The sequence below is a fragment of the Chionomys nivalis genome, chromosome 16 (assembly GCF_950005125.1).
Source record: "Chionomys nivalis chromosome 16, mChiNiv1.1, whole genome shotgun sequence".
Taxonomy (NCBI): Eukaryota; Metazoa; Chordata; class Mammalia; order Rodentia; family Cricetidae; genus Chionomys; species Chionomys nivalis.
In genome coordinates, this window is record NC_080101.1 from 27,899,565 (window position 1) to 27,924,014 (window position 24,450).

Sequence of the window (24,450 nt, forward strand, 5' to 3'; positions counted from 1 at the left end):
AACTCAGGCAAACTGGCCATCTTGATACCTTCCCCCAGCCCTCATTACCACCATGTTGGCTGTGACAAGCCCTGACTGAAGTCTCTTTCGATCGTTAGGGGTCTTCTCCTACATGGTACCCAGCTCTGGCTCTAGTCTAGGAACACATGTGTCTTAGTGATGTCCAAATAGCCCATCACCCATCTTTTGGTTTTGTTTTTTTTTTTTGGTTTTTTTTTTTTTTTTTTTTTTTTTTTTTCGAGACAGGGTTTCTCTGTGGTTTTGGAGCCTGTCCTGGAACTAGCTCTTGTAGACCAGGCTGGTCTCGAACTCACAGAGATCCGCCTGCCTCTGCCTCCCAAGTGCTGGGATTAAAGGCGTGCGCCACCACCGCCCGGCCCCATCACCCATCTTATAAAGAACTCTCCTCCCAGTCACCACCATTTTGTTGTTAAAGCCAGTGGTCATTTCAAAAGTCTTACCTTTTCTCTTGATACTGGGTTCAAATCCAAGGTCTTGTACACACTAAGCACAAGTTCTACCACTGAGGTAGTCTCGTGGCCCTCAACTCCTGTTTAGAAATTCCTAAAACAAATTTGGCTTCAAGGACATTTTTTTTCTTTATTGATAGTTTTTTTAAATTTATGTACAGATCTTTATCTCTGTAACTTTAAACGCCATCTACAGGGCTGAAGAGATGGCTCAGGAAGTAAAAGTACATGCTACAAAGGCATGAGGGCCTGAATTCAGATCCTAACACCCATGTAAAAAGCGGGGCATAGCCACGCATGTGCCTATAACCCCAGTGATGTGAACAGTGTAGATAAGATTGTTGCTGGGGTTTGCCAGTCCACAGCCTACTTCAGAGACACACCCTGTCTCAAGGGGGAAAGGCAGAAAGTGGGCAGAACCCCACTTCAGAGGATGCACACAACATACACTCAAATAAGTAACATCTACATATCTTTCCTTCTCTCATGCAATACACCCGACCCCAGTTGCCCCTCTCTCCACTCCTGATCCCCAATCTTCCCACTCCTCCTCCCATTTTCCTTCAGAAAAGAGCAGGTCTCCCAGGGGTATCAACCAAACACATAACAAGTTACAATAAGACGCATATCAAGGTTGGACGAGGCAACCCAGTACAAGGAAAAGGGTCCCAATAGCAGGCAAAAGTGTCAGAGACACCCTCCTACTCCCACTGTTGGGGGAGACCCACAAGAACACCGAGCTACACAACCATAACGTATATGCATAGGACCTAGCTCAGCCCCATGCAGGCTCATGATTGTCAATTCAGTTTCTGTGAGATGAGACCCTATGAGCCTTGCTTAGTTGATTCTGCAGGCCATACTTCCCCTCTTCTGAGGGGTTCCCAGAACTACATCTATGTATCTTGGCTCCTGCATCTGTGTTAGCCTAAATCTCTTCCCCAAGCTTCAGTTTTGGGTGTCTTAGTCTCTTTACTCCAAATCTCTACTTGGTGGTTTAGTAGGCATCTCAAACTTAAAATGTCCAAAGCAAATTGATTTATCTCCTGATCCTATGTGACCCCACCACCATGCAGTATTTGCTGTCTTGGACTAAACACTTTGAAATCCTGATGGTCTCACAACTCACATTCAGTCCATCTACAAATCCTCAGTTTTATCTTGACGATGTATCCAGACCTCACTGGGCATGGTGGCACACAGTGGGTATGCAGAAGCCTGTGTTCCTAGCACACAAAAGCAGGAGAATTCTGAGTTCAGGCCCTGCCTGTCCTACAAAGTGAATTCTGGACTGGGCTGGGATATATAGGAAGATCCTGTCTTGAAACAACAATAAAACAATATGCAGATTCTAACCATTTCTTGCCATCTCCGTTCTTATCAGTCTGGTTCAGGATACGATCATCTATTGATCATGTTTGCCTCTATAGTGGAGGTGCCTCACAAAAACTAGAAGCAGACATTCATTTTGAAAAATGTTTTCACTGGCTTTCCATCTCATTTGGTTCCTCTTTCCCCACCACTCTACCCCAAGGCCAAAGTGACCTGTGACCAAATTTCTAGCTACTCACCCCCAGACACCCACTGCCAGCCCCCTGGCCTCTGATTTTCTTTCAACCCATCAAACACCCTTCCACCTCGGGATATCTGCACTGGCTGTTCTAATGTCGAAGCTGTTACTAAGATACCCATATAGCTTTCCTTCCCTCAATTTCTCCTAGTGAGTCTCTCCTTTAACACAGCAACACGTAACATCCTTTCTGCAGTGGGTTCCAAATACTTCCTCGTGTGCGTGTGCGTGCATGCATGTGTGTGTGTGTGTGTGTGTTTGTACAGTGCTGAAGGTTGAACCCAGAGCCTCAAGTACATTAGGCAAATTCTATACCATTGAGTTGCACCAGTAAAAGTCTGCATGTCAGGAGGGGTGTGTGTGTTTATGCATATGAGTGCAGGTGTGGGTGTGCATCTGTGTGTGTGTGTGCGCGCGCGCGTGTGCCTTATGTGTAGGCCAGAGATCTACTCTGAGTGTCTTCTTCAGTCATTCTCTACCCTATTTTTTGAGACAAGGCCTCTCACTGAGCCTGGAGCTCACCAACTCAGCCAGACCCATGGGTCAGAAAGTCTCAGGGATCCTCCTGTCTGCCTCCCGGGCTGGGACCACTGACAAGTGCCATCACTCTTGGTTTTTCATATAGGTTCTGGGGAATGAACTCAGGTCCTCATGCTTCTGCAGTAAGCTCTCAGCTAACTTTATCTCCCCAGCTTATCCCAATCTGAGAACATTTTTTGACACCTTGTCCTTCAAGAGACAAAGCCTACGGCTGGGGAGCTAACTTCATGGTTGAGTGCTTCCTACTCTTGAAGAGGATATGAGTTGTTCTCAGCACCCACACCAGGTGGTTTACTGTGGCTCCAAAGGGATCTGATGCCCTCTTCAGGACTCAGAGGACTCCTGCATGGTTGCAGTAAGCACACCTGCATGATTGCAGTAAGCACACATACATGCACACGAAATACTCTTACGTATTGTAAGTTAAATCAAAAATTTAAAAGGAAGCAGCAGCAGACATGAATGCTGATATTCAGCTTTTTTATTCAGTCTGGAGCCCCCGGTCATGGAATGGCACTCACAACCAGTCTATTAACCGCTTTCTGGAAGAGCCCTCATTAACACACTCAGAGGTGTGTTTCCATGGTGATTCTGAACTCCCCTAGCGGCTATGCGGGTGCTGGGAATCCATCCTGGGTCCTCTGCGAGAGTGGAAGTGCTCTCAACGGCTGAGCCATCTCCCTAGCTGAGCTTCTCCTCGTCTCTACCTCTTGACTGAGGATACAGTGTGACCAGCTGCCTCATATTCCTGCCCTAACAACATCCCTGCCACAATGGACCAGGGTAGCCAAACCAACCCTCCTTTGGGTTGCTTTTGTCGGGTATTGTGCCACAGTAACCCGGAAAATAACTAACAAAAACCTCACACGGCAGCAGGAGAGATGTCTGGAGAGGTAAGAGCACTGACTGCTCTTCCAGGGGACCCAGGTTCCATTCCCAGCATTCACGTGGTGGCTCATAACCATCTACAACTCCGATTCCAGGGGATCTGGTGACCTCTTTGGCCTCCTAGATACTAGGCATGTATGTGGTGCATAAATGGGCATGCAGGCAGAACACACACACACACATAAAACCTCATAAGCAAGGACACACACACAGAGAGAGAGAGAGAGAGAGAGAGAGAGAGAACCATTCTTGAATCTCTGTCCACAAAAATATGAGAAAATAAGCACTTTTTTGTTTCAAGTTTCTAAGCTGGGGAGAATGATAATTTGCTAAATGCCAAATGAGTAACTACCAATACACTCCTTCCTTTCCTATTCCCAAAATCCAAGAAGTAATTTTTCCCTTCCTGATACTGGGGCTTTAGCCTAGAACCTTAGGTGTGGTAGCCACATACTACCATTGAGCTACATTTCTAGTCTTCTTACTTTTTATCTTGAAATAGACCCCCACCAGGTTGCTCAGGCTGACTTTGGTTTTGTTTGTTTGTTTTTTAAGTTGTTTTTATTCAGCTATATATTTTTTTCTCTTCTCCCCGCCCCTTTTACACTTTCCCATGATCCCCATACTCCCAATCTACTCAGGAGATCTTGTCTTTTTCTACTTCCCATGTCAATTAGATCCACATATGTCTCTCTTCGGGTCCTCTTTGTTGTCTATGTTCTCTATGATTGTGAATTGTAGGCTGGTTTTCTTTGCTCTATGTTTAAAAACCATTTATGAGTGAGTACATATTATATTTGTCTTTCTGGGTCTGGGTTACCTCACTCAACATGATGTTTTCTAGATCCTTCCATTTGCTCGCAAATTTCAAGATGCCATTATTTTTCTGCTGTGTAGTACTCCATTGTGTAAATGTACCACATTTTCCTTATCCATTTTTAGGTGGAGAGGCATCTAGGTTGTTTCCTGGCTCAGGCTATGACAAACAATGCTGCTGTGAACATAGTTGAGCACATGTCCTTTGGATATATACCCAAAAGTGGTATTACTGGGTCTTGAGGAAGGTTGTTTCCTAATTTTCTGAGAAATTGCCACACTGACATCCAAAGGGGCTGTACCAGCTTGCACTCCCACCAGCAATGCAGAAGTGTTCCCTTTTCCCCACAACCTCTCCAGCATAGGTTGTCGTCAGTGTTTTTGATCTTGGCCATTCTTACAGGTGTAAGATGGAATCTCAGAGTTGTTTTGATTTGCATTTCTCTGATGACGAGGGATGTTGAACATTTTCTTAAGTGTCTTTCAGCCATTTTAGATTCCTCTGTTAAGAGTTCTCTGTTTAGGTCTGTACCCCATTTTTTAAATTGAATTATTTGTTCTTATGATGACCAATTTCTTGAGTTCTTTGTATATTTTGGAGATCAGACCTCTGTCTGATGTGGGGTTAGTGAAGATCTTTTACCATTCTGTAGGCTGTTGTTTTGTCTTGTGATCATGTCCTTTGCTTTACAGAAGCTTTTCAGTTTCAGGAGGTCCCATTTATTAATTGTTTCTTTCAGTGTCTGTGCTCCTGGGGTTATATTTAGGAAGTGGTCTCCTGTGCTAATGCATTCAAGTGTACTTCCCACTTTCTCTTCTATAAGGTTCAGTGTGGTTGGCTTTATGTTGAAGTCTTTGTCAGCACCATTTGTTGAATATGCTTTCTTTTTTCTCATATTTTTTGCTTCTTTGCCAAAAATCGGGTGTTCGTAGGTGTGTGGATTGATATCTGGGTCTTTGATTAGGTTCCATTGGCCCTCCGGTCTGTTTTTGTGCCAATGCCAGACTGTTTTCAGTACTGTAGATCTGTAATAGAGTTTGAAGTCAGGGATTGTGATGCCTCCAGAAGTTCCTTTATTGTACAGGATTGTTTTGGCTATTCTGGTTCTTTTGGTTTTCCATATGAAGCTGAGTATTGTTCTTTCAAGGTCTGTGAATAATTCTGTTGGGATTTTGCTGGGCATTGTATTGAATCTGTAGATTGCTTCTGGTAAGATTGTCAGGCTGACTTTGAACTCACTCTGTTGCTCAGGCAGGCCTTTGTCTTGGTGATCCTTCTGCCTCAGCCTCTCAAGTAGCTGGGATTACATGTCTGTGCCCACCAGACCCAGATACAATTACATACTTCAATCTGACCCAGTATATATTTCCTCTACTGGAGTGATACCATGTCACAGTGATGCTTTCTTAGTTGGGCCTGTGCCCAACAGTACCTACCATAGCACTTAACAAATGTGTGTTGGTTTCTGAAGGTCTAAGTCATTTGTCCTGTCTCTGAGGAATGGAAAGCCTGTATGTGGTGGGGGAAGAGGCAGCCTTTCCTTTAAAACCAGATCCCAGGGGCTGGAGAGATGGCTCAGAGGTTAAGAGCTTTGCCTGCTCTTCCAAAGGTCCTGAGTTCAATTCCCAGCAACCACATGGTGGCTCACAACCATCTGTAATGGGGTCTGGTGCCCTCTTCTGGCCTGCAGGCATACACATGGACAGAATGCTGTATACATAATAAATAAATAAAAAAAAACTTTAAAAAATAAAATAAAATAAATAAAACCAGATCTCGGTAGCCTTATTTCTCTTCTTCACTCCTTCCTAGTTGTAGTTTTTCTGGTCCAGGTTCCAAAGGTGGGTTCATTTCATTTAACTCCTACTTGGAGATGAGGGAGATGCCTACTTCTGTGCCCCCTCCCATCAAGACCCACAAAAAGTCATCTCCAGCATCTCAGAACTAGAGTTTCCCCAAACCAGTACCTACTTTCCCAGGAAATCTTAACTTCCTTATTTCCAGACACCTCTAAGCAGGCAGCAGAAGCTAGAAGAGAAAGGAGCAAGCTGGACTCCAGAGTTCGTACACACATCTCTACCCTTTACCCCCCAGTCATCCACAGCACCCCAGGACACGACCATCTGCCCCTATGTATGCACTAATCCCACTAATGCAACCCTTTGTGAGCCTAGCACAGTGGGGCATGGGAGTTCTGCAGGAGAGAATGCATCCTCAGACATCCACGAGCATGGGGTGAGGGAATCTCACTACTGGAGATGAGTGGATCATCACGGATTGGGGACTGAAACTGGCTATGAGGTCTGATATGTGAGGGGAAAGACACAGAGTCTTGCCAAAGGAATGAATGGACAGAGCCCCCAGCATGGCCAGGGATGGCCACCGAGAGCAAGCACTTGGTGCTACAGTAGGAGCTGGATTTCAAAACAAGGTGGACGGTAGAGGCGGGCGATCGTGGGTGGCACCAGAATGGGGGGGGGGGGCTGGGGCAAGCTGGAGATAGCCGAGGGAGGAGGCAAAGGTCATGACAGGTTCCAGCCATGTAGGCTTGTCTGTCCTGAGGCATATGTGTTCCACTGAGTGTGAAGTCTGAGGATAGGGTTTGGTGAAGTGGCATAGCCATTCAGGTGTCGTCCCTACAGACATTTGCTGCTCACCCAGCTTATGGCGATCTCATGCCTTGGCAGGTAGGTCTCTTTGGCCACAAAAAGCAACTCAGAATATATGAGGGTACCTGAGAGGAATAGGCTCAGTCAGACTGCTCAGAGGGGAAACTGTGACTTGCCAGTCAGGACTCCTCAAGCCGAAACAGCATCAGAGAACTGGTGGGGTAGGATAGGCCCAGGGCAGTTGGCTCAAGGGATCTGGACACACAGATTTGGAAGTCAGGGACACCTGAGTGGAGAATGTGTGTGAAGATGGGCGAACTGCTGATCACCGGCATAAACAATGAGAAGTCAAGAGTCATTGTACTCTTCTCTCTTCCATGCATGCTTGGAAATCCTTAGGAGAATGTCGAATGAGGGTTTTAAAAAGAGAAGTGTCTATGCCTGTGTATCTCCTATGGAGTGTATATTCTAGTGTGGGTGTGCAGGCAACCCAGAGACCTCTGAGTGTGTAAGCGCACAGACATAGGGCCACTGGCCTGTGCATACCTGTACACAAACTGGCACGCTCTTGCACTTGGCGATGGCACGTGAGCAAGGAGCGAGGCAAAGCTCTGTTCTGGCCAGGTTTTCCACATTCACCCCAACATCCTGCAGAGTGATTTCATGTGATCACAGTTTGCCCAGGCCCTTGACCCCTCTAGTGACCTTTAAACGGAATGTGTAAGATTGGGCCTGAACTTGTGACAAGATGTGTTAATGTGTGAACGGAGGGCACTGATTGTGGATTGGGGGGGACGCTTCTGAGGCTGGGCGGGGCTATGGGTCAGAGTTTATTAGCTGTGGACTCCTCATTCTCCCATGTGTGATTTCCCCATAGCTCTCCGGCGCCCCCTCCCTTGAGTCTGACCGTAAGGAAGGTGGGAGACACCTGTTGGGGGGCTAAGAGGGGCTGGGCTGATCCCACCCTGGCCTCCCCCGCTGAGCCCTCCCGCCAGCGCCCGCCCTGCTGGACTCGGGTCCCGCCCCCGGGACCGCAGGCAGCCGAGCGACCGCCAGTGAACGCACCGCGGTCAGAAGAGCGCAAGGCGGCAGGAGCGCACAGAGGGGGACCCTGCGCAGGGAACCCAGAAAGACAGGAGCCGCCCGAAAGGCGGTGGGGCAGAGGGGCCGCCGTGGAGACACCGGGGGCTTCGGGCGGTGCCAGGCAGGTGAGTGTAGCTGCAGAGCGACCAGAGCCCGGGATCCAGGCGTAGTGACCCGCGGCCTCAAGCCCGTCTGGTACTGTCCCTCCCTGTCCCAGACCCAGCCACTGCTGCCCTCTTTCTGTACCTCTTCGATTCTTGATTCTCATCTTTTACCTTTCTATCCCGTTTTTCCGTCAGTGTCCTCTATTTTCTGACTCTTTCTAGTCTTTTCTCTCTCCTTTTGCGTCGGTCTTCCCGCGTCTCTCTTAACACATCTTACTGTCTCTTTTCAGCTCTCTGTCTCTCCCTCTTTCTTAGGTATTTTATCTCCTCCTCTTCTCTCTCTCTCTCTCTCTCTCTGTGTGTGTGTGTGTGTCTTTCTCTCTGTCTGTCTGTCTCTGTCTGTCTCTCTCTGTCTCCCTCCCTCCCTCCCTTCTTTCCTTCCTCCCTCCATCTCTCCCTTTCCTCCTTGATTCTCCTCAGCCTCTGTCTCCCCACCTATCTCTCCTCAAGTCTCTGTCTTCGTATCTCCCTGTCATTGTGTCTGTGTGTACGTGTGTGTGCATGTGTGTGTGTGTGTGTTTGTGTGTGTGTCCCATCTCTCTGCACCACTCTTCCTTGGTTCCTGTTACTCTTTCCAATTTGCTTGGCCTCTTCCTATCCTCATCTCTGACCATGTCTGACTCCCTAGGTCTGGCCTCTTGTCCCTTTGCTCCCTCTATCCCTCTGTCTCTGTTCACTTGGATCTATTTGTCCTTTCCTTAGAGCTCCATGTATGCCCCTGAATCCATGCGCATCTACCCTTTTGTCGTAGGGTGGGTGCAGCGAGGCCCAGTACTCATAATTCCCTTCCCCACAGACGGCCCTTTCCTCAGGGCCCCGCCTGGTACCAGGAACGCCCCCAGCAGGGGGACTGCGCCTGGAAGCTGTAATGGAGGCTCTGCAGAGGCAGCAGGCAGCTCGGCTGGCCCAAGGGGTGGGGCCTTTGGCCCCTCCAAGCCTACCTCTTCCACAGCCTCCTCTGCTTAGCGCCCGGACCCTACAGGCTGAGGGGGCTTTAGGGGTGGTTAGGGCTGACGAAGAGGAGGACACTGAAGAAGATGAGGAGGGAGAGGCGCCCTTAGCAGAAGAGGAGGCAGCGGAGGAGAGCCATCCAGAAGCCCGGTGTCCCAACTCACCTTCCAACCAGCCCCCTGGACTCCAACCACATGAGTGGACCTATGAGGAACAGTTCAAGCAGGTAGGAACCCTCTCTCCATCACTGCCAGGATGTCCCTCCTTCCTCCCCACTGACAAAAGCGGTCCACACATCCCTACCAGCCTCTGCAGGATGTAAAACAGAGACCCAGAGAGAGAGAAGACTGGAGGATGGATAGTGATGAGTCAGGAGAGACACCCATGGAAACATGGGGAAAGTACACAGAATTCATTAAGAGGTATAGGAGATCCCAGAAACATGCGAACTGACCCTTGGAGGCCATTGATGAGTCTGAAATGGAGGCAGAGTGGGTGTGAGGGCCTTTGAGGGAGGGAGACCAGGAGTCTGAGGAACCCAGGGCAGCATGACCCTATCTACCCTCTCATAACAAATCACAAGGACCAGAGAGAGAGTCTCACACTGTCCACTGTCTTTGGATGGAGGATAGAGGTTACTCCTCCTTTCGCAGGCTGGTATACCCATCCTCTTTCCTGCCACACTACTTTGCCATCCAGTTTTTTTCCTCCTAGCCTAAATTCCAGGGTGTCAGCTCCCAGCTTGTGCTGGTTACTTCAGCTGCAGTGTAACGGAGGCCCCTGCGCAGAATGGGCACTACAGGTCTTTATGTACATGACCTTTTCTGAACCCTTCCGGTGTTATTCTAGAGACAGTAGGCCAGGCTGTCACCAGTGTTACTCAGGGCTGTGGTTTCCAGGTGTACCATTCTCGTGGGTGTTACTCATAGGGGGGTGGTTTGGTGTATTTTCTAGTGCTGGTGTTCTGTGGCATTAGTGTAAAACCGTGAGTGTCACTCAGGACCTTGTTATCCAGTGGCTGTTTCTTTAGGGCTTTGTTCTGGGCTTATGGCTGAGGAAGTGTGGGTGTCATTGTAGGTCCCATGTGAGACTTAGAACTCTGGGTCATGTGTGTGTGGCCCAAAGCTATGTCTCTGGGGTTTGATACTTACGGGAGGGTTTTACTTGGAGAGTTGTTATTGGGGATGCAATGTTACTTTCCGTGCTACTCACAGCCAGCAGAGGCTGAGACACTGTTTCTCTGGACCAATGACTCCATTACTCCAGAACTGTTCGTTTTAAACTTGGGAGGTGATGTTGGAGGTGGTGGTGACCAGTAGATTCTTTATGTTCTGACATCTTAGATTCCGTGTGTCATGTAGCCAGTGCCTGTATGATAACTTCTATGGTAGACACAGTAACCACCTCTGGAAGGAGATCAGACAAGATGGCGTCTATAAGGACCTTCCCTTCCTGCCTGAACTCACCCTAGTTTGTATCATGGCCCACAAGGATATACATGACACCCTTATACAGATTAAGGGGAATGAATAAATGCTTCAGATACTCATCAGTCTTCTGGGTGTGGAGCTTAGCCCCAGCCTGGCTTCCCTCCTGGAACTTCGAATGTCCATCCTCAGGATGGTTGAGACTCTGTCCTGAAGAGCAGGCTGAGCCACTGAAGTGCCTTCCTGCCCCCTCCCCACCCCCATATTTGTCAGATGTTTGAGCCACCTAGGATACCACTAGCTAGGACAGGTCTCTTGAATGTATGAGATTCAGGCACCCTGCCTGCACCTGGGAGTGGGTCTGAGGCCAGAGAGTTCACATTCAGGTTCCATTCACCCCTTCACCAAGAACTCTTGTCCAGGGTACCACCTGAGTTGGGGTTCCAGGAGGGAGGGGGCCAGTGGATGTGGAGAATGACCTTGGTCCTTCCTCAGCTGTATGAACTTGATGCGGACCCCAAGAGGAAGGAATTTCTGGATGACCTGTTTAGCTTCATGCAGAAGAGAGGTGAGTAAAGTGTTGGGGAGGGGGCACCCTGGAATGTCTCCTGTTGACTAGGTCTGAGGAAGGAAGATCTCAAGGCGTAGTCCTCAGGTGAGGTCCTCCCTGCAGAGCCCTGAGGTTGGTGGTGCCTGTCCTTTGGGCTCTCGATAGCATCCTTAACCTCTGACCCTGCCTCCCTTCTCCACCAGGGATTAATTAGTGCCCAGCCCATAGGCAGGTTAATGAGTGTGAGATCAATTAGGAAGGGGGGAGAGAGCTGGTTGGGACTGACTTGAGATAGGAGGGTCCCAGTACTTAGGACCAACCAGAATCCTTGGTTGTATACAGTAAACCCTCCCCAGCCTTCTCTACTCCATTCCCTTTGCTTTAGCCCAGGGCACTCCCTACCTGCAGCAGGAAGGACTAGGATTAGATTGAAGGAAGGCTTTCCTGAAGGATGGACTGGGGCCGTATGAATTGGGCAACAGAGAAGGAATTGCTGTCCAGAAAACCTCAGTGTTGAAAGAACACAGAAGGGGTCCAGGAGGGATGAGGGTGGGCAGCAGTCCATCACTTCCGCCTCTCCCCAGATTCATGGGACTGAACACTGACTCATTATCTCTCTCTCCAAAGCTAATTAACTCACTCGGAAAGCAGCCTGATAAGCCGCTAATTAACTGTCCGCACTGCCCCCCTCCAGTACATCTTCTGGCCCAAGTCTCCCCAGTCCCCAGCCCAGCACTCAGCAACCTTTTCTGGTCCCTTCTATCCTAAGAGCCCCGTGTGAGGACCCCAGGCTTTCTTGCTCCCCAAAGACACTTGGTCGTGGTAGTCTTAGTGTTCCCTCTCTGCACCCTTCGGGGACCTTCTCTCCTGGTAACGGAGTGGTATGGTCTGACCGCGCTGCCCACACCCCAGGCCCTGCCTCCCTCTGCTCAGCTGCAGGGGGAGGAGGTCTCGCGGGGCCGATAATTTCCCCCCATTAATCAGGCCACAGCTAATTGTTCGGGTCCAAAGGCGCTGGTGGAAGGGGCCAGGGATCGGTAAGGAATTAACTGGGGCCCATCGCTCAGCTCAGACAGGCCCCTTTGTCAGGACTGGCTGGCGGGGGTGGCTAGGCTGAGGAGGTAGGGAGCCAGGGACTGATTCTCCTGCATCTGCTGTCCCCTGGCTTCCTGCAGCCTCCCAGGGTTGCTGCTTTGGGGAATATAGCTCTTGAGCACACACGGAAGTTCTTCCTACAGTCTGCCCAGGAAACTGAACTAGTTTTCAGGCCGAATCTGTCAGTCTGGTAGATTCGAATGGCTTTTCGTGTTTCTACATATTTAGAAAATAGACTTAAAAGAGGTAAAACATTTTCAGGCTGTGAGATTCTAATTTCAGAGCCTGTGAATAAAAGTTTCATTGGAGCACAGCCATGCCCCTCCTCTTAGGTATCTTCCAAGGCTGTTCTCAGGATACAGCTGCAGAGTTAGGTGTCTGTGACAGGCACCCTTTGGCCCACAAAGTCTAAATATTTACCTTCGGGCTTTTTCAGGACAACTGAGCTGATTTCTTGTCTTGGTTTCCGGTCCTTCCTCCTACCCTTTCCTTCAGTCCTTTCGTGGGTCGTGTCCTTACCCAAGCCTCATGGAGATGATCTTCAGTCCCCTGAGATGACCTCAGACGAGGCCTAATCTTGGTGTCCTGATTTTCTACCCACTTCACACCAGGGACGCCAGTGAACCGGGTGCCCATCATGGCCAAACAAGTGTTGGACCTGTATGCGTTGTTTCGCCTAGTGACAGCCAAGGGTGGCCTGGTAGAAGTCATCAACAGAAAAGTGTGGAGAGAGGTCACACGCGGCCTCAGTTTGCCAACCACCATCACCTCTGCCGCCTTCACGCTACGCACCCAGTGAGGACAGCAGAGGGCATGGGCCCTGGGGCAAAGCAAGAGGGGCTGGGTGGGGCGGGGGAGTGAAGAGCGGGGCGAGGGAGGGACGATCCGCCCGGGTCCAGCCTCCCACCGCCCATCCGTCCGCCCTTAGGTACATGAAGTATTTGTACCCATATGAGTGCGAGACGCGGGCACTCAGTTCCCCAGGGGAGCTCCAGGCTGCCATAGACAGCAATCGCCGTGAGGGCCGTCGCCAGGCTTACACCGCGGTCCCGCTCTTCGGCTTAGCAGGACAGACACCTCGGGGAGCTCCTGGCCCCGCCTCGGGTCATGGCCCCGCCCCGGCCGCGACCCCGAGCTGCCCCGGTCCCGCCAAGGGTTCTGCTACAGGCTTGCCTGCCCACGCGTGCGCTAAACTGAGCCCGAGTCCTGTAAAGAAAGGTGCGAGGGGAGGGGGTGGAGTTTGGGAAATGGCGTCTCTGAGATCTATGAAAGCACCGAAACACAGGGAATATCAAAATATAGGGACTCAGGTGTAAGAAGCATTGCGATATGAGAGCAGCAGTCTGATGGGGCTAGGTTTTGGAATCTCTAAGTTAGTGATCCTGAGCCTTGAGGTCAAGAAAGTCGTGAGACCCGTGGGGTCTGAAGCTCAAGAGAAGGTTCTTCATGGCAGCTTTATTCCACAGCTGTCCACATGGGGTCCCATTTGGATGTAGTTTGCTACCCCTGTAACTTGGGTTATTTAAGGACAAAGAGCAAGGAGAGCTTGCACATTCTCTGACATAAACCAGCCTAGATCACTATGCTGGCCCTTATTCTCCACATCTTCGGAACCTCTGGATGGGAGGAGCGACTTAACCTGTTTATCAGCTGGCGTGACCGCTTTTGGTCCCAGGCCTAGAGGAGAATCAAATACAAACACAGGTAGCTTGGGACACAGGTAGCTTGGGCCATAGGAGCCTAGTGACTTGTTCTCCCCTCCCCCCAGAAGAGACTGGGATTCCACCCCCTCGTCTGGCACTACCTGTGGGCTTGGCCTTTGAGGCTGCACGGGAGAAGCTGGCACCAGAAGAGCCTCCAGAGAAGAAGGCTGTGCTGATGGGCTCCGTGGACCCACCTCGACTGGGGGCACCCCCCAGTTTTCTGCCTCGTGGCAAAGTTCCTCTAAGGGGTGAGGAAGGGCTTGTTAGTGAAGGGTTTTGGGCTTGTGTACCGAGGGAAGATAGACTTCACTTGATGGATGTTGGAGGTGGTACAGACAGATCCTCCTATAGACAGCCACATTGTTATGGTAAGGGATTCAAGTGAAATGGGGGCTATCCGTAGGAATAAGTGCACAATCTCACTCCCCAAAATGTGACTCCCCTGCCTTTTTCTGGACAGAAGAGCGATTGGATGGGCCCCTCAATCTGGCAGGCAGCGGCATCAGCAGTATCAACATGGCGCTAGAGATCAATGGGGTGGTCTACACTGGTATGGGTACTATAGGCTGTCTACACTGGCATGAAGATGGGGTTTAGACTGGCATGGGGACTTCAGATTTTCTCTACTAGCATGAGGTTCAGGGGTATCTGAACATGCATGGGAGTTCAGAGAATTGTTCCACTAAAACGGACTAGAGAGAATGTCTGCGTGGCATGGGGTCCCAGCATGGTCTCTGTGGCATGGTGGCCATGGGATGTTGGCTTTGTCATGGGTCTCTGCGTTAGTATTTATTGTTTATCCACTTACGGGTATCAACATTGGCATAGAAGCTTCTCACTGGCCAGAGGGACTTGTCCTCGGTAGTGTGTGGCAAGGGATGTTGTGGTTCTCTAAGAATCCAGACACTTTGCGCACCTTTTTGGTTTAGGGTCCCACCCTCTCCTGTTTATGTTTGCATTTTACTCTCTCTTCGCCCCTTTCTCAGGTATCCTCTTTGCTCGCCGCCAGCCTGTGCCAGCTTCCTTGGGGCCAACCAATCCTGCACCTCCACCCTCCACAGGGCCCCCTTCCAGCACCTTGCCCTGAAAGCGGCTACTGAGAGCTAAGAGTCCCAGTATCACTGCACGGGAGAGAAGGTACTCTCCTACCTTGATTCTTTCAGGCTATGATGCCCACTCTGGGATCCAGTCCTGGGAGATGACAGCATGCCACCTCCACACCAAAGGGATGTCTTATTATGTTCCATCTACCTCATTGTAAAAGGACGACACCACCCCCTAGCTGATTGCAGCAGCATCTACCAAAGAGTTCTTCCCCCAGTAACCCCTCTCTCTTCATGTGAGCCCTATCCATCTACGGTACCCCACCTCTTTGAATCAACTCTGCGCCTTTTCAGGTGGCAGATAAAGGATTGGATTTGAATGTGAAGATGTCCCTTTGGGTCGCATCTGGAAAATAAAGTTGTACTTCCTCCATCTCTCATGCCTCCTCTTTGTACTTGGGTCTGGGAGGTGAACGGTACACAGGCTGCATTGAGCTGTCCAAATGGAAGGGCGAATGGCAAAGTCCGGTGAGAATAGAAGGGCGCCTTTAAAAAAATAAAACAGGCTTTCTCTGTGTTGTCTCCCGACCGGTCTTGAGTCCACTGTGTGGAACAGGCTGGCGTCAAACTTGGAGCCATCCCCCTGCCTTCTCTCCTAGTTACCACCACACAGAGCACGGACTCAGATCCTAACGATGAGTGGTTTAGGTGCAATTCACTTGAGCCTTAAAAGATTCCAAAAATGCCTTCTGACCAGTATTAGTGTGTGGCAAGGGACGTGTAGAGTTCTCTAAAAATCCAGACACTTCTGCTCACGTTTTTTGTTGCGGGTGGGTATGAACCTGTCCTGGAATAGTGGGTGTATCTATACGCGCACCCTCAGGGAATGCGGTGGGAAAGACTCTGTATCCTGGAATTAGAACACTAAAAGTCTTGACAACTAGGCTCTGGAAACCAGGATAGGGCCGGGACCCAGAACGTTACCTAGGTAACCAGATTGCTTTGACAGCTGTCTGGTTACTTCCGACATCCAAAGACTAAACGGTGACGTCAGTTCCTTCAAGGAGCAACGGTGCTCTAGGATTGGCCAGACTTCTTCTTTGGGCGGACGTCCCACCCTCTGGCTGTTTCGGACGGCTGAGGCCCGGCTGCAGAAGTGATGGCGGCTTTGACCGATGTGCAGCGGCTGCAGTCCCGAGTGGAGGAGCTGGAGCGCTGGGTGTACGGGCCGGGCGGGACCCGGGGCTCCAGGAAGGTGAGCGGTCCGGTCCAATGATCCGTTTCAGGGGCAGGACAGGAGCGGGCCAGTGGTCCTTCCCTCGGGACGGATGCAGCCACTTCTGTCCCGTCACCCGCAGCCCAGCCTTTGAAATAACAAAGATCCGGGACCACTTGGAACGAACCGGACCCTCGGGATCCGTTCTCGAGGGGATTGGGATGAGCGGGAGTGAGGGACGGATACTTAAGCCTGTTTGAGTTGGGCTCAGGGAGAACTTTTACTAAAACTCCACCCTTGCGCTCACAGGCGCGCTAAGGAGACCAGACAAATTCAAAAACTGATTAATGGGAGTTTCAGTAAGAGCTGAAGGCCGCAATGGAGTGTGGTTCTGGGACCCTGAGAAATTAATTGCCAAATGAATTGCGTGGGGACGAGAGCCATAGAGGCTGAGCACAGGTGGATGAAGAAGCCTCCAAGGGATGAGAACTGAGATCTGAGTAGGCCCAGATAAGGAAGGTTAGGAACTGAGTGCTGGGTGTTCAGATGTGGGCGAACATAGTGTCTGAATTTTGACAAAAAGCTTAGGTACCCTTAAATCCCTTTTTATGATGTGGAATTCATTTATTGGAGAACTTCTGGTAGTGTCAGGGATGCTTTGGAGCTAAATACATCAAAGGCCTACGTGCTTTTGGTGAAAACATCACCAGCAGATTGTGTTCCTACTTGAGAACCAGCTTTTCAAAGCACTCTATCCTTTGGCATCTATGACCCTCCTGTTTTTCCTTTTCCTCTTGTTTCTCGCTGCTACTATCAGTGTTGTGTGTGTGTGTGTGTGTCCTCTTGTATTTGTTCCTTTAGTATTAGTATTTCTCACCTTCTGCAAAAACAAAAACCTCGACAACTCATCTATTTCCTCAGCCTCACCCCCTAGCTGGCCACTCACTGTTGGAATATTGTACTTTTGAGCCCTCCGCAGGCCCCTTCGCTTCCATAGGTCCAGTTGCCCCTCTCACGCCGTCATGTCTCCAGTGTGTATCTCTGTGCTCACAATTTAGCTAAGCTTATTTGCGATGCAAGATTTAGACCCCTTGGGATAGAATGTTTATTAAAACATTTGTTCTCCTTGCTTAATATTGCTTATGTTGTTTGTAATTTTATACTTGATATCTGTTCCTATTGTATATAGTTTTGTATTGGGTTGGGATTGCTCTTGTTTAGACCAAAGGAAGAGATGAAGGAGAAAACCTTGTTAGCCAGTTATCTTTTTTTTTTTTTTTTTTTCGAGACAGGGTTTCTCTGTGGCTTTGGAGCCTGTCCTGGAACTAGCTCTTGTAGACCAGGCTGGTCTCGAACTCACAGAGATCCGCCTGCCTCTGCCTCCCGAGTGCTGGGATTAAAGGCGTGCGCCACCACCGCCCGGCTAGCCAGTTATCTTTAAGAGGTGGATCTAAGTTAAGGCGTGGCTTCCCAGACCGAGGGAGAAATGCGATCACTCCCCAGGTGCTCTCTCTCTGGGTGATTCCCATGGGACACAGCAGAACTTGGATTTCTTGTTTCCTGTTCTGTGAGTTTTTCCTCTTATAATAAATAAAATATATAATTGTTTTATCCTTTAGCTAGCCTGTTTATTTCTACAGAGGTTGGCCTCTGATTCACAGAGATCTGCCTGCCTCTGCCTCCGGAGTGTTGGGATTATAAAGGAGTGACCCACGACATCCAGGCTCTTGTAAGTCTTAATTCAAGTGTCTAACTTTGGGACTAACCTCTCCTTCCTCTCAGGTGGCTGACGGTCTGGTCAAGGTGCAGGTGGCTTTAGGGAACATTGCCAGCAAGAGGGAGAGGGTGAAGATTCTCTACAAAAAGAGTAAGTACTTCTGTTAGGCGTCCAGTCGCTCTGCCTCCCTGCTCTTCAGCCCGTCTGTCACTAGAACAGCCCCTCGAGAACGGAAGGCATGTGACTGCTGATGTGGTAGGCTGGGGCGTGCTTTCTTATGGACGAATGCCAGGCCTATGCCCAGTGTCCAGGGTTGGCAGCTGAAAGTAAGCTCTTCCACAGAACTCTCCCCGGTGGGAAAGGGGAACAGGGAGCGGCATTTCTCTAGGCAGTGTTGGTTCAGCCAACATTTTAAATGATTGTAGCTGGTAATTTTTTCAGTAACTAGGAATTAGACAAAATGCTAGCTTGTCTTGTGGCTCTGAGGAGAAGGGTACCCTGGTGAAGACTGGGTCGGCAGGAATCTGGGGGGAGGGGTGTGGCAGAGCAGTGGCAGCTTTTTTGGTTTTGGCCCCAGAGCATGAGGTCAGCCCACAGATGAAGATGCTAGGTGATCTGGGGAGAAGGGGAGCCAGTGGGTGCTGCTGATCTGGCACTGTGTGGCCAGCTCATAATTCAGGGCTCTCCCCAAGGATTAGCCCTTCCCAAACGTAAATATTTTTAACATTTATGTGTGTGTGTGTGGTTAGAGGACAGCCTGTGTGTGTGTGTGTGTGTGGTTAGAGGACAGCCTCTGTGTGTGTGTGTGTGTGTGGTTAGAGGACAGCCTGTGTGTGTGTGTGTGTGTGTGTGTGTGTGTGTGTGGTTAGAGGACAGCCTGTGGGAGTCAGTTTTCCTTTCACCATGTAGGTTCCAGGGATCAAACTCAGGTCACCAGACTTGGCAGCAGTTACCTATACCTGTTCAACCATTTTGTCAGTCTCTAAATTTCCTTTATAAACTAAAGTCCCGTTTCTGGTTTTTTTTTTTTTTTTTTTTTTTTTCCTTTCCTTTCCTGCAACTTTGCTAGTTGAAGACCTGATCAAATACCTGGATCCTGAATACATCGATCGCATCGCCATGCCTGATGCCTCAAAGTTGCAGTTCATCTTAGCAGGTGATGCTAGACTCTGTGCACAGGCACCTGAGGGTATCAGCTGCAGTTCATCTTAGCAGGTGATGCTAGACTCCGTGCACAGGCACCTGAGGGTATCAGCTGTGGAGGAGCCCGCAGTGATGGCATCCCTCTTCCATGTTACCATACATATAGCCTGCCAGCTACCTTCTTTAGCCTGTCTTGGAACTAGCTCTTGTAGACAGGCTGGCCTCAAACTCACAGAGATCGCCTACCTCCCAAGTGCTGGGATTAAAGGCATGTGCACCACCGCCTGGCTCCAACTACCTTCTTGAACGCGGACCTTGCTCTGGGCTGAGGCCTATGGTGATCCTGCGAGTTTGTAGTCAACGCTGGGCATAGTGTCACCTCTGGACCTGCAGTGCTACTCAGTGTTCTCTCAAAGGCCCGTCTAGGACTTTCTCCTTTATGATCTTCCTCACTGCCCACTGGCAGAGGCTCTTCCTGGAAGGAGTGGGCAAGAGAGCATTGTCATTCAGGAGAAGCAAGACTATCTCATCTTTTGTTCTTTACAGTCTGCATCCTTCCTTTCTGTACGTGAAGTCATAAGTTCATAGACTCAGGGCCCCCTCACATCCTCAAGAGTGCCTCCCTGGTGGCAGTCTGCTGCTCGGGTTGGACCAGGTGCCTTTCTCTGACTCCCTCCTTTGATCATTTATTTCCCTTTGCTCATGGCAGGAAGCTGTCTCAGCTCTGGTAGTGTTTAGTATGCAGGTCACACACTGATTCTCTTGGGAAGAACTTTGCCCTTAACTGTCTACAACAATGCCAACAACATGCCGAGTGACACTGTGGCTTGCTTTGCCATGATAACACAGGGCATTCGTTTTTGAACAATACCTATTCCTTGATGTCGACAATATCACCTTTATAGAGTTACCTATATGTGGCCAAAGGAACAACTTCTTAGTAGGTGGTTGATTTTTTCTTCCTTTCTTCTTTAAGTTTTTGTTTTGTTTTGTTTTTTGGGGGGCAGGTTTCAAGGCAGGGTTTCTTTGTGGCTTTGGAGCCTGTCCTGGAACTCACTCTGTAGACCACGCTGGCCTCAAACTCGCAAAGATCCACCTGTCTCTGTCTTCCAAATGCTGGGATAAAAGACACATGCCACCACTGCCTGGCAAGATTTATTATTTTAAACCATGTGTTGCTGTGTGTCTGAGTTTAGGTGTGTGCACTTGAGCGCTGGTGCCCACGGAGGCCAAAGTCTTCATGTCTCCCTGGAGCTAGAGCTGTGAGCTGCCCGACATGGGTACTGGAAACCAACTCGGGTCTCTGGAAGAGCAGGCGCTCTTCACTGCTGAGTCCTCTCCATCCCCTCTGCTGATTTTCTAGAAGGTCTAGAGAACATACAGCCGGTTCCTTTCCTCTTTCTCTTTCTGTTTGCCATTTGGCAAATTATGGAAGAGGGTGGCTCTCGCCGAAAGAGCAGCATCTTCCCTGGGAGAAGTCTCTGGGACTTCAGTCGGTCATTTTACAGGGAGAGTTTTCTGAGCACCTGTATCATTCATTCATCTAGAAGACACCAAGCTGGGCACAGTGGGCATGTGACTACATTCCTTCATACTTGGGAGACTGAGGCAGGAGGATTACAAGTTCAAGGCTACCCAAATCAGCATAGCATGATCCTGTCTCAAAAACCGATAAGGAAGAGAAAGAAATATAAAGGGAAACAAAACATTTATTGCTCATACACTGTGACCCAGGCTTTATTCTGGGCACGAGATAGGGATGGTGAAATCAGAAAGTCTCTGTCCTCATGAGCACAAGCAGGGGTCCTTGTCCCTGCTTTGGGAACCTGGGAGATGATGGCTCTGTATACACTCAGGACCGGAAGGAGGAGGGGCACCTCCTGCTGAGGGGGCTGTCAGTTCTCAGAGGGCTCCTAGATCCAGTGCCAGGAGTCTTCCCGCTTCCCCACCGCTTCCTGTGCCCTGCCTTGGGAAGTGGGCATCCACAGAGACATGGACAATGGCGGTCTCCTCCGTCACCTCTTCCTTTCTGCATGCTGTCCCATCTTCACAAGCATTTCCACCACGTCACTGGACTGCTTATGAGCCCCAGTGTCGGCTTCTTCTTGCTAGGATAAGATCCTCACACTTTAGCCTTTCAGTCTGCCTTCCTGCCTTCCCGGCCAGCTCCTTTCCCCCAATCGTTTGCACATGACAGCCTTGCTCTCGAGCTCCTTCTGCTCTATGGAAGAGCACAGATCCTGACTCTCTGCCCTGGCCTCTTCCAATCCGTCTCAGTTCTGAGGACCCATGAGCAGAACTTGCCCAACACAGTCTGCTGCGTGTCTCCTCTTTCAGATCTTTCCTGGAGCCCTTGCAAAGTGGTCAGTAGGAACTTGGAGAAGAAGGATCTGGGGTTGAAACTTGGGGGCGGGGATTTGTAGAGTCTGAGATGCTCTTAGGCTCAGGATGGGTCAGGCAGGGGCACCCAGGAAAGGCCGGCAGGATAGGGGAGGGGACCAGTGGGCATAGTTGCTGCTCAGAGCTGTAGCAACGCCCATGCTTGCCTCACCGCTGTTGTCTGTATCCGGCAGAGGAACAGTTCATCCTTTCCCAGGTGGCACTCCTGGAACAAGTGGACGCCTTGATGCCTATGCTGGACAGCGCATCTATCAAAGGTACCCCTCTGGGGCTGCAGCTCCATTCTCATGCTTGGGGAGGTGGTTGGCGGGGCCAAGGCTTCTCTGTGTGAATGCGGGATCTGCTCCTTCTCGTTTCCCTACTCTGTGTGTGACTGCCCCTGACTATGGTTAAAATTCGTGAGTAAGAGCCTAGGTCCAGGGCCTCGGACACCAGCACAGGCTCCAGCAGTCCCAACTCTGGAGATTCTGTCTGCTTTCTACCCCTTAACATCTCCTTCAGGGTGTTGAAGAGCCCAGGTCTTATTGTCAGGGCTCCTGCTGGCTGTGTGAATGTTTTCTGCTGCATTGCTAAGAGAGTTCTGGGCCTGGGCTTTGACAAGCAGGCAGAGGCTTTAATTGAATCCAGATATCCATCTTGTCTGTCTCTAGAGGTATTTCTTTCAGCTCCCTCTCCCTGTCCTGATCAGCTACCCACTTGAGTATCTGACAGCCTAAAGCTGCAGGCGTAACATGGTGGCCAAGGTTCTCGGTGTCAGAGCCCAAGGGGCCAGTGTAAGGACCTGGTATTCATTCCCAGCCCACCTAAGTTCCTTATCCCTTAGGCCAGGAAGCCCTAGCCCTGCTGGGCTGAGAGCAAAAGGGGCAGGGCCTATAACAGGTAAAGCTCTCTCTACATGGCCCTGCTCTAAGGAAGCAATACTGAGGGCTTTATGGGTCTGCCTTCTGGGTACCTGTTCTCCCCTTACCCCCACCCCATGGGTCCTGGAGCAAGACTGGGGTGGGCAGGGAGACCCGCCATCACCTCCAGCTTACAGGGGTCGATGAAGCCTGGCGTTTGTTTAGCTTCTCTACTCAATACTCTAATCCTGCTGACGACCTAATAGACTATCGAGCAGTCCCGGGGGAGGGCACAGGCATCACTGGGAAGCGTGCGTTGTGTTTTACAGCCGTTCCTGAGCATGCTGCCCGCCTGCAGCGCTTGGCCCAGATCCACATCCAGCAGCAGGTATGGAAGGAGAGGGGACCGGAAGGGAAGGTGGAGACGGCGTCACCATGTCTGCTGACACCGGGGATGCTCCTAGACCCTTGTGTGGTCAGCGGAGGAAATGTGGGAGAGGGGAAGGACTGGCCTAGGGCCATCTCCAGGTCTCTTGCCTTCCACAGTAAAGGATGAGGTTGAGAGGTACCAAATAATCCTTGGGAATTTGTTTCTGACTATGGGTGAAATATCTCTCAAGTTCAGAGACTTTTTAGAAATAGGGACAAAGAGGCTGGAGAGATGGCTTGGCCCTTAGGGTTACTTGCTCTTGTCAAGGGTTGGGTTCAGTTCCATACACCCACATGGCCCCTAAAAACCAACCTCTGTGTAGCTCCAATCCCAGAGGATCTGACACCCGTTTCCAGTCTTTTGGGGCATTGCCTGTACATGGTGCACACATACAGGCAAAACACCCAAACACATAAAATAAAAACAAATAAATTCTTTTTTTTTTTTTTTTTTTATGGTGAAAAAGTGTATATTTAGAATTAGCCGGCTGGGCTCAGTTTAGATGATTCCAATTTTGTTGGCAACATCCAGAGCATCATAATCAGGAGCCGACCGAACATATGCCTTCTTCTCTCCGTCGGGCCTTATGAGGGTGTTGACTTTGGCCACATCGATGTCATAGAGTTTCTTCACAGCCTGTTTGATCTGGTGCTTGTTAGCCTTGACATCCACAATGAACACAAGCGTGTTGTTGTCTTCTATCTTCTTCATGGCTGACTCGGTGGTCAGGGGGAATTTGATGATGGCATAGTGGTCAAGCTTGTTCCTCCTGGGCGCGCTCTTCCGGGGGTATTTAGGCTGCCTTCGTAGCCGCAGGGTCTTGGGCCGCCGAAAGGTGGGCGATGTGCGGATCTTCTTCTTTTTGTGGCTGTGAACGCCTTTCAGCACTGCCTTCTTGGCTTTCAAGGCCTTCGCTTTAGCTTCGGCTTTGGGAGGGGCAGGAGCTTCCTTCTTCGCTTTCGGCGCCATCTTGACGAAAAGGGTGGCCTACCCTCGTTCCCATCAACAAATAAATTCTTTAAAAAAACATAGGGACAGAAGAGGAGGGGATGTTATGTGTGGAAACCTTGGGCTGCTGTCTAGGGTCCCGGGCCTAGGACCGAAAGTACCTGTTTGTAATTTGCTCCTTTTCCTCTGGGTTCTCTAAGCATCGTCCTCTCTAGGTTTGGAGGGAATGATGAGGCAGGCAGTTCAGTGTGAGATGGGGCTTTGTTCAACTCCTTTCTGAGCTGTCTTCTGGCCCACAGGACCAATGTGTGGACATCACCGAGGAGTCCAAGGCTCTGCTGGAGGAGTATAACAAGACTGTATCTTTCGTGCTTGTGGGCCTAGTGGGTGTTCTCCCCCAGCCTGTTTCTGCTCCCCCTAAGCGCTCATCCCATTCTGCCCTCTCCGGCCTCCACCCCTTCAGACCCCCGTTATCACCTTGACTCGCGAGCAGACAATGCTTCTCTCCAAGCAGTTCGTGCAGTGGGATGAGCTGCTCTGCCAGCTCGAGGCTGCCAAGCAAGTGAAGCCGGCAGAAGAGTGACAGCGGCTGGCCAGGCCAGGCCAGGAAAGGCGGCAGCTCCAGGGTCCTGTGACAGCCAGCCTGTCTTTACGGAGGCGGAGGCAGCTTTGTATTTATCCAACGCAAAGACCGCCCGTGTATGCTCGACCGGGGCCCAGCGTTCAGAGACCGGATTACCTTAGCGTCATGGTTTGCACGCCCCATCTATGTATTTATTCCACCGACAATAAACCGGCCCCTGGAGGAGTGTGTTGGCCTGCCATTCTAGGATGGGCGTAGCTGTGA

At 50.2% G+C, this 24,450-nt stretch overlaps 2 protein-coding genes across 4 annotated transcripts; both read left to right on the top strand.

Moving 5' to 3' along the window:
• The first annotated feature begins 9,009 nt into the window (after positions 1–9,009).
• Arid3c (AT-rich interaction domain 3C) lies at positions 9,010–14,954 on the top strand. 3 transcript variants are annotated; one of them, XM_057791088.1, is made up of 7 exons: positions 9,010–9,318; positions 11,015–11,087; positions 12,776–12,959; positions 13,093–13,382; positions 13,933–14,115; positions 14,328–14,417; positions 14,854–14,954. In XM_057791088.1, the coding sequence occupies exons 1-7, from the start codon at positions 9,010–9,012 to the stop codon at positions 14,952–14,954; spliced, it is 1,230 nt and encodes a 409-aa protein (XP_057647071.1). The 3 variants fall into 3 exon arrangements, with proteins under 3 accessions (XP_057647071.1, XP_057647073.1, XP_057647074.1); XM_057791090.1 differs by lacking the exon at positions 14,328–14,417; XM_057791091.1 differs by lacking the exon at positions 13,933–14,115.
• Positions 14,955–16,024: 1,070 nt separating this feature from the next.
• On the top strand, positions 16,025–24,427 carry Dctn3 (dynactin subunit 3). The gene is made up of 7 exons (XM_057790579.1): positions 16,025–16,165; positions 17,909–17,993; positions 18,913–18,999; positions 21,560–21,643; positions 22,555–22,613; positions 23,903–23,962; positions 24,097–24,427. The coding sequence occupies exons 1-7, from the start codon at positions 16,070–16,072 to the stop codon at positions 24,184–24,186; spliced, it is 561 nt and encodes a 186-aa protein (XP_057646562.1). The 5' UTR covers positions 16,025–16,069; the 3' UTR covers positions 24,187–24,427.
• The last annotated feature ends 23 nt before the right edge of the window (positions 24,428–24,450 follow it).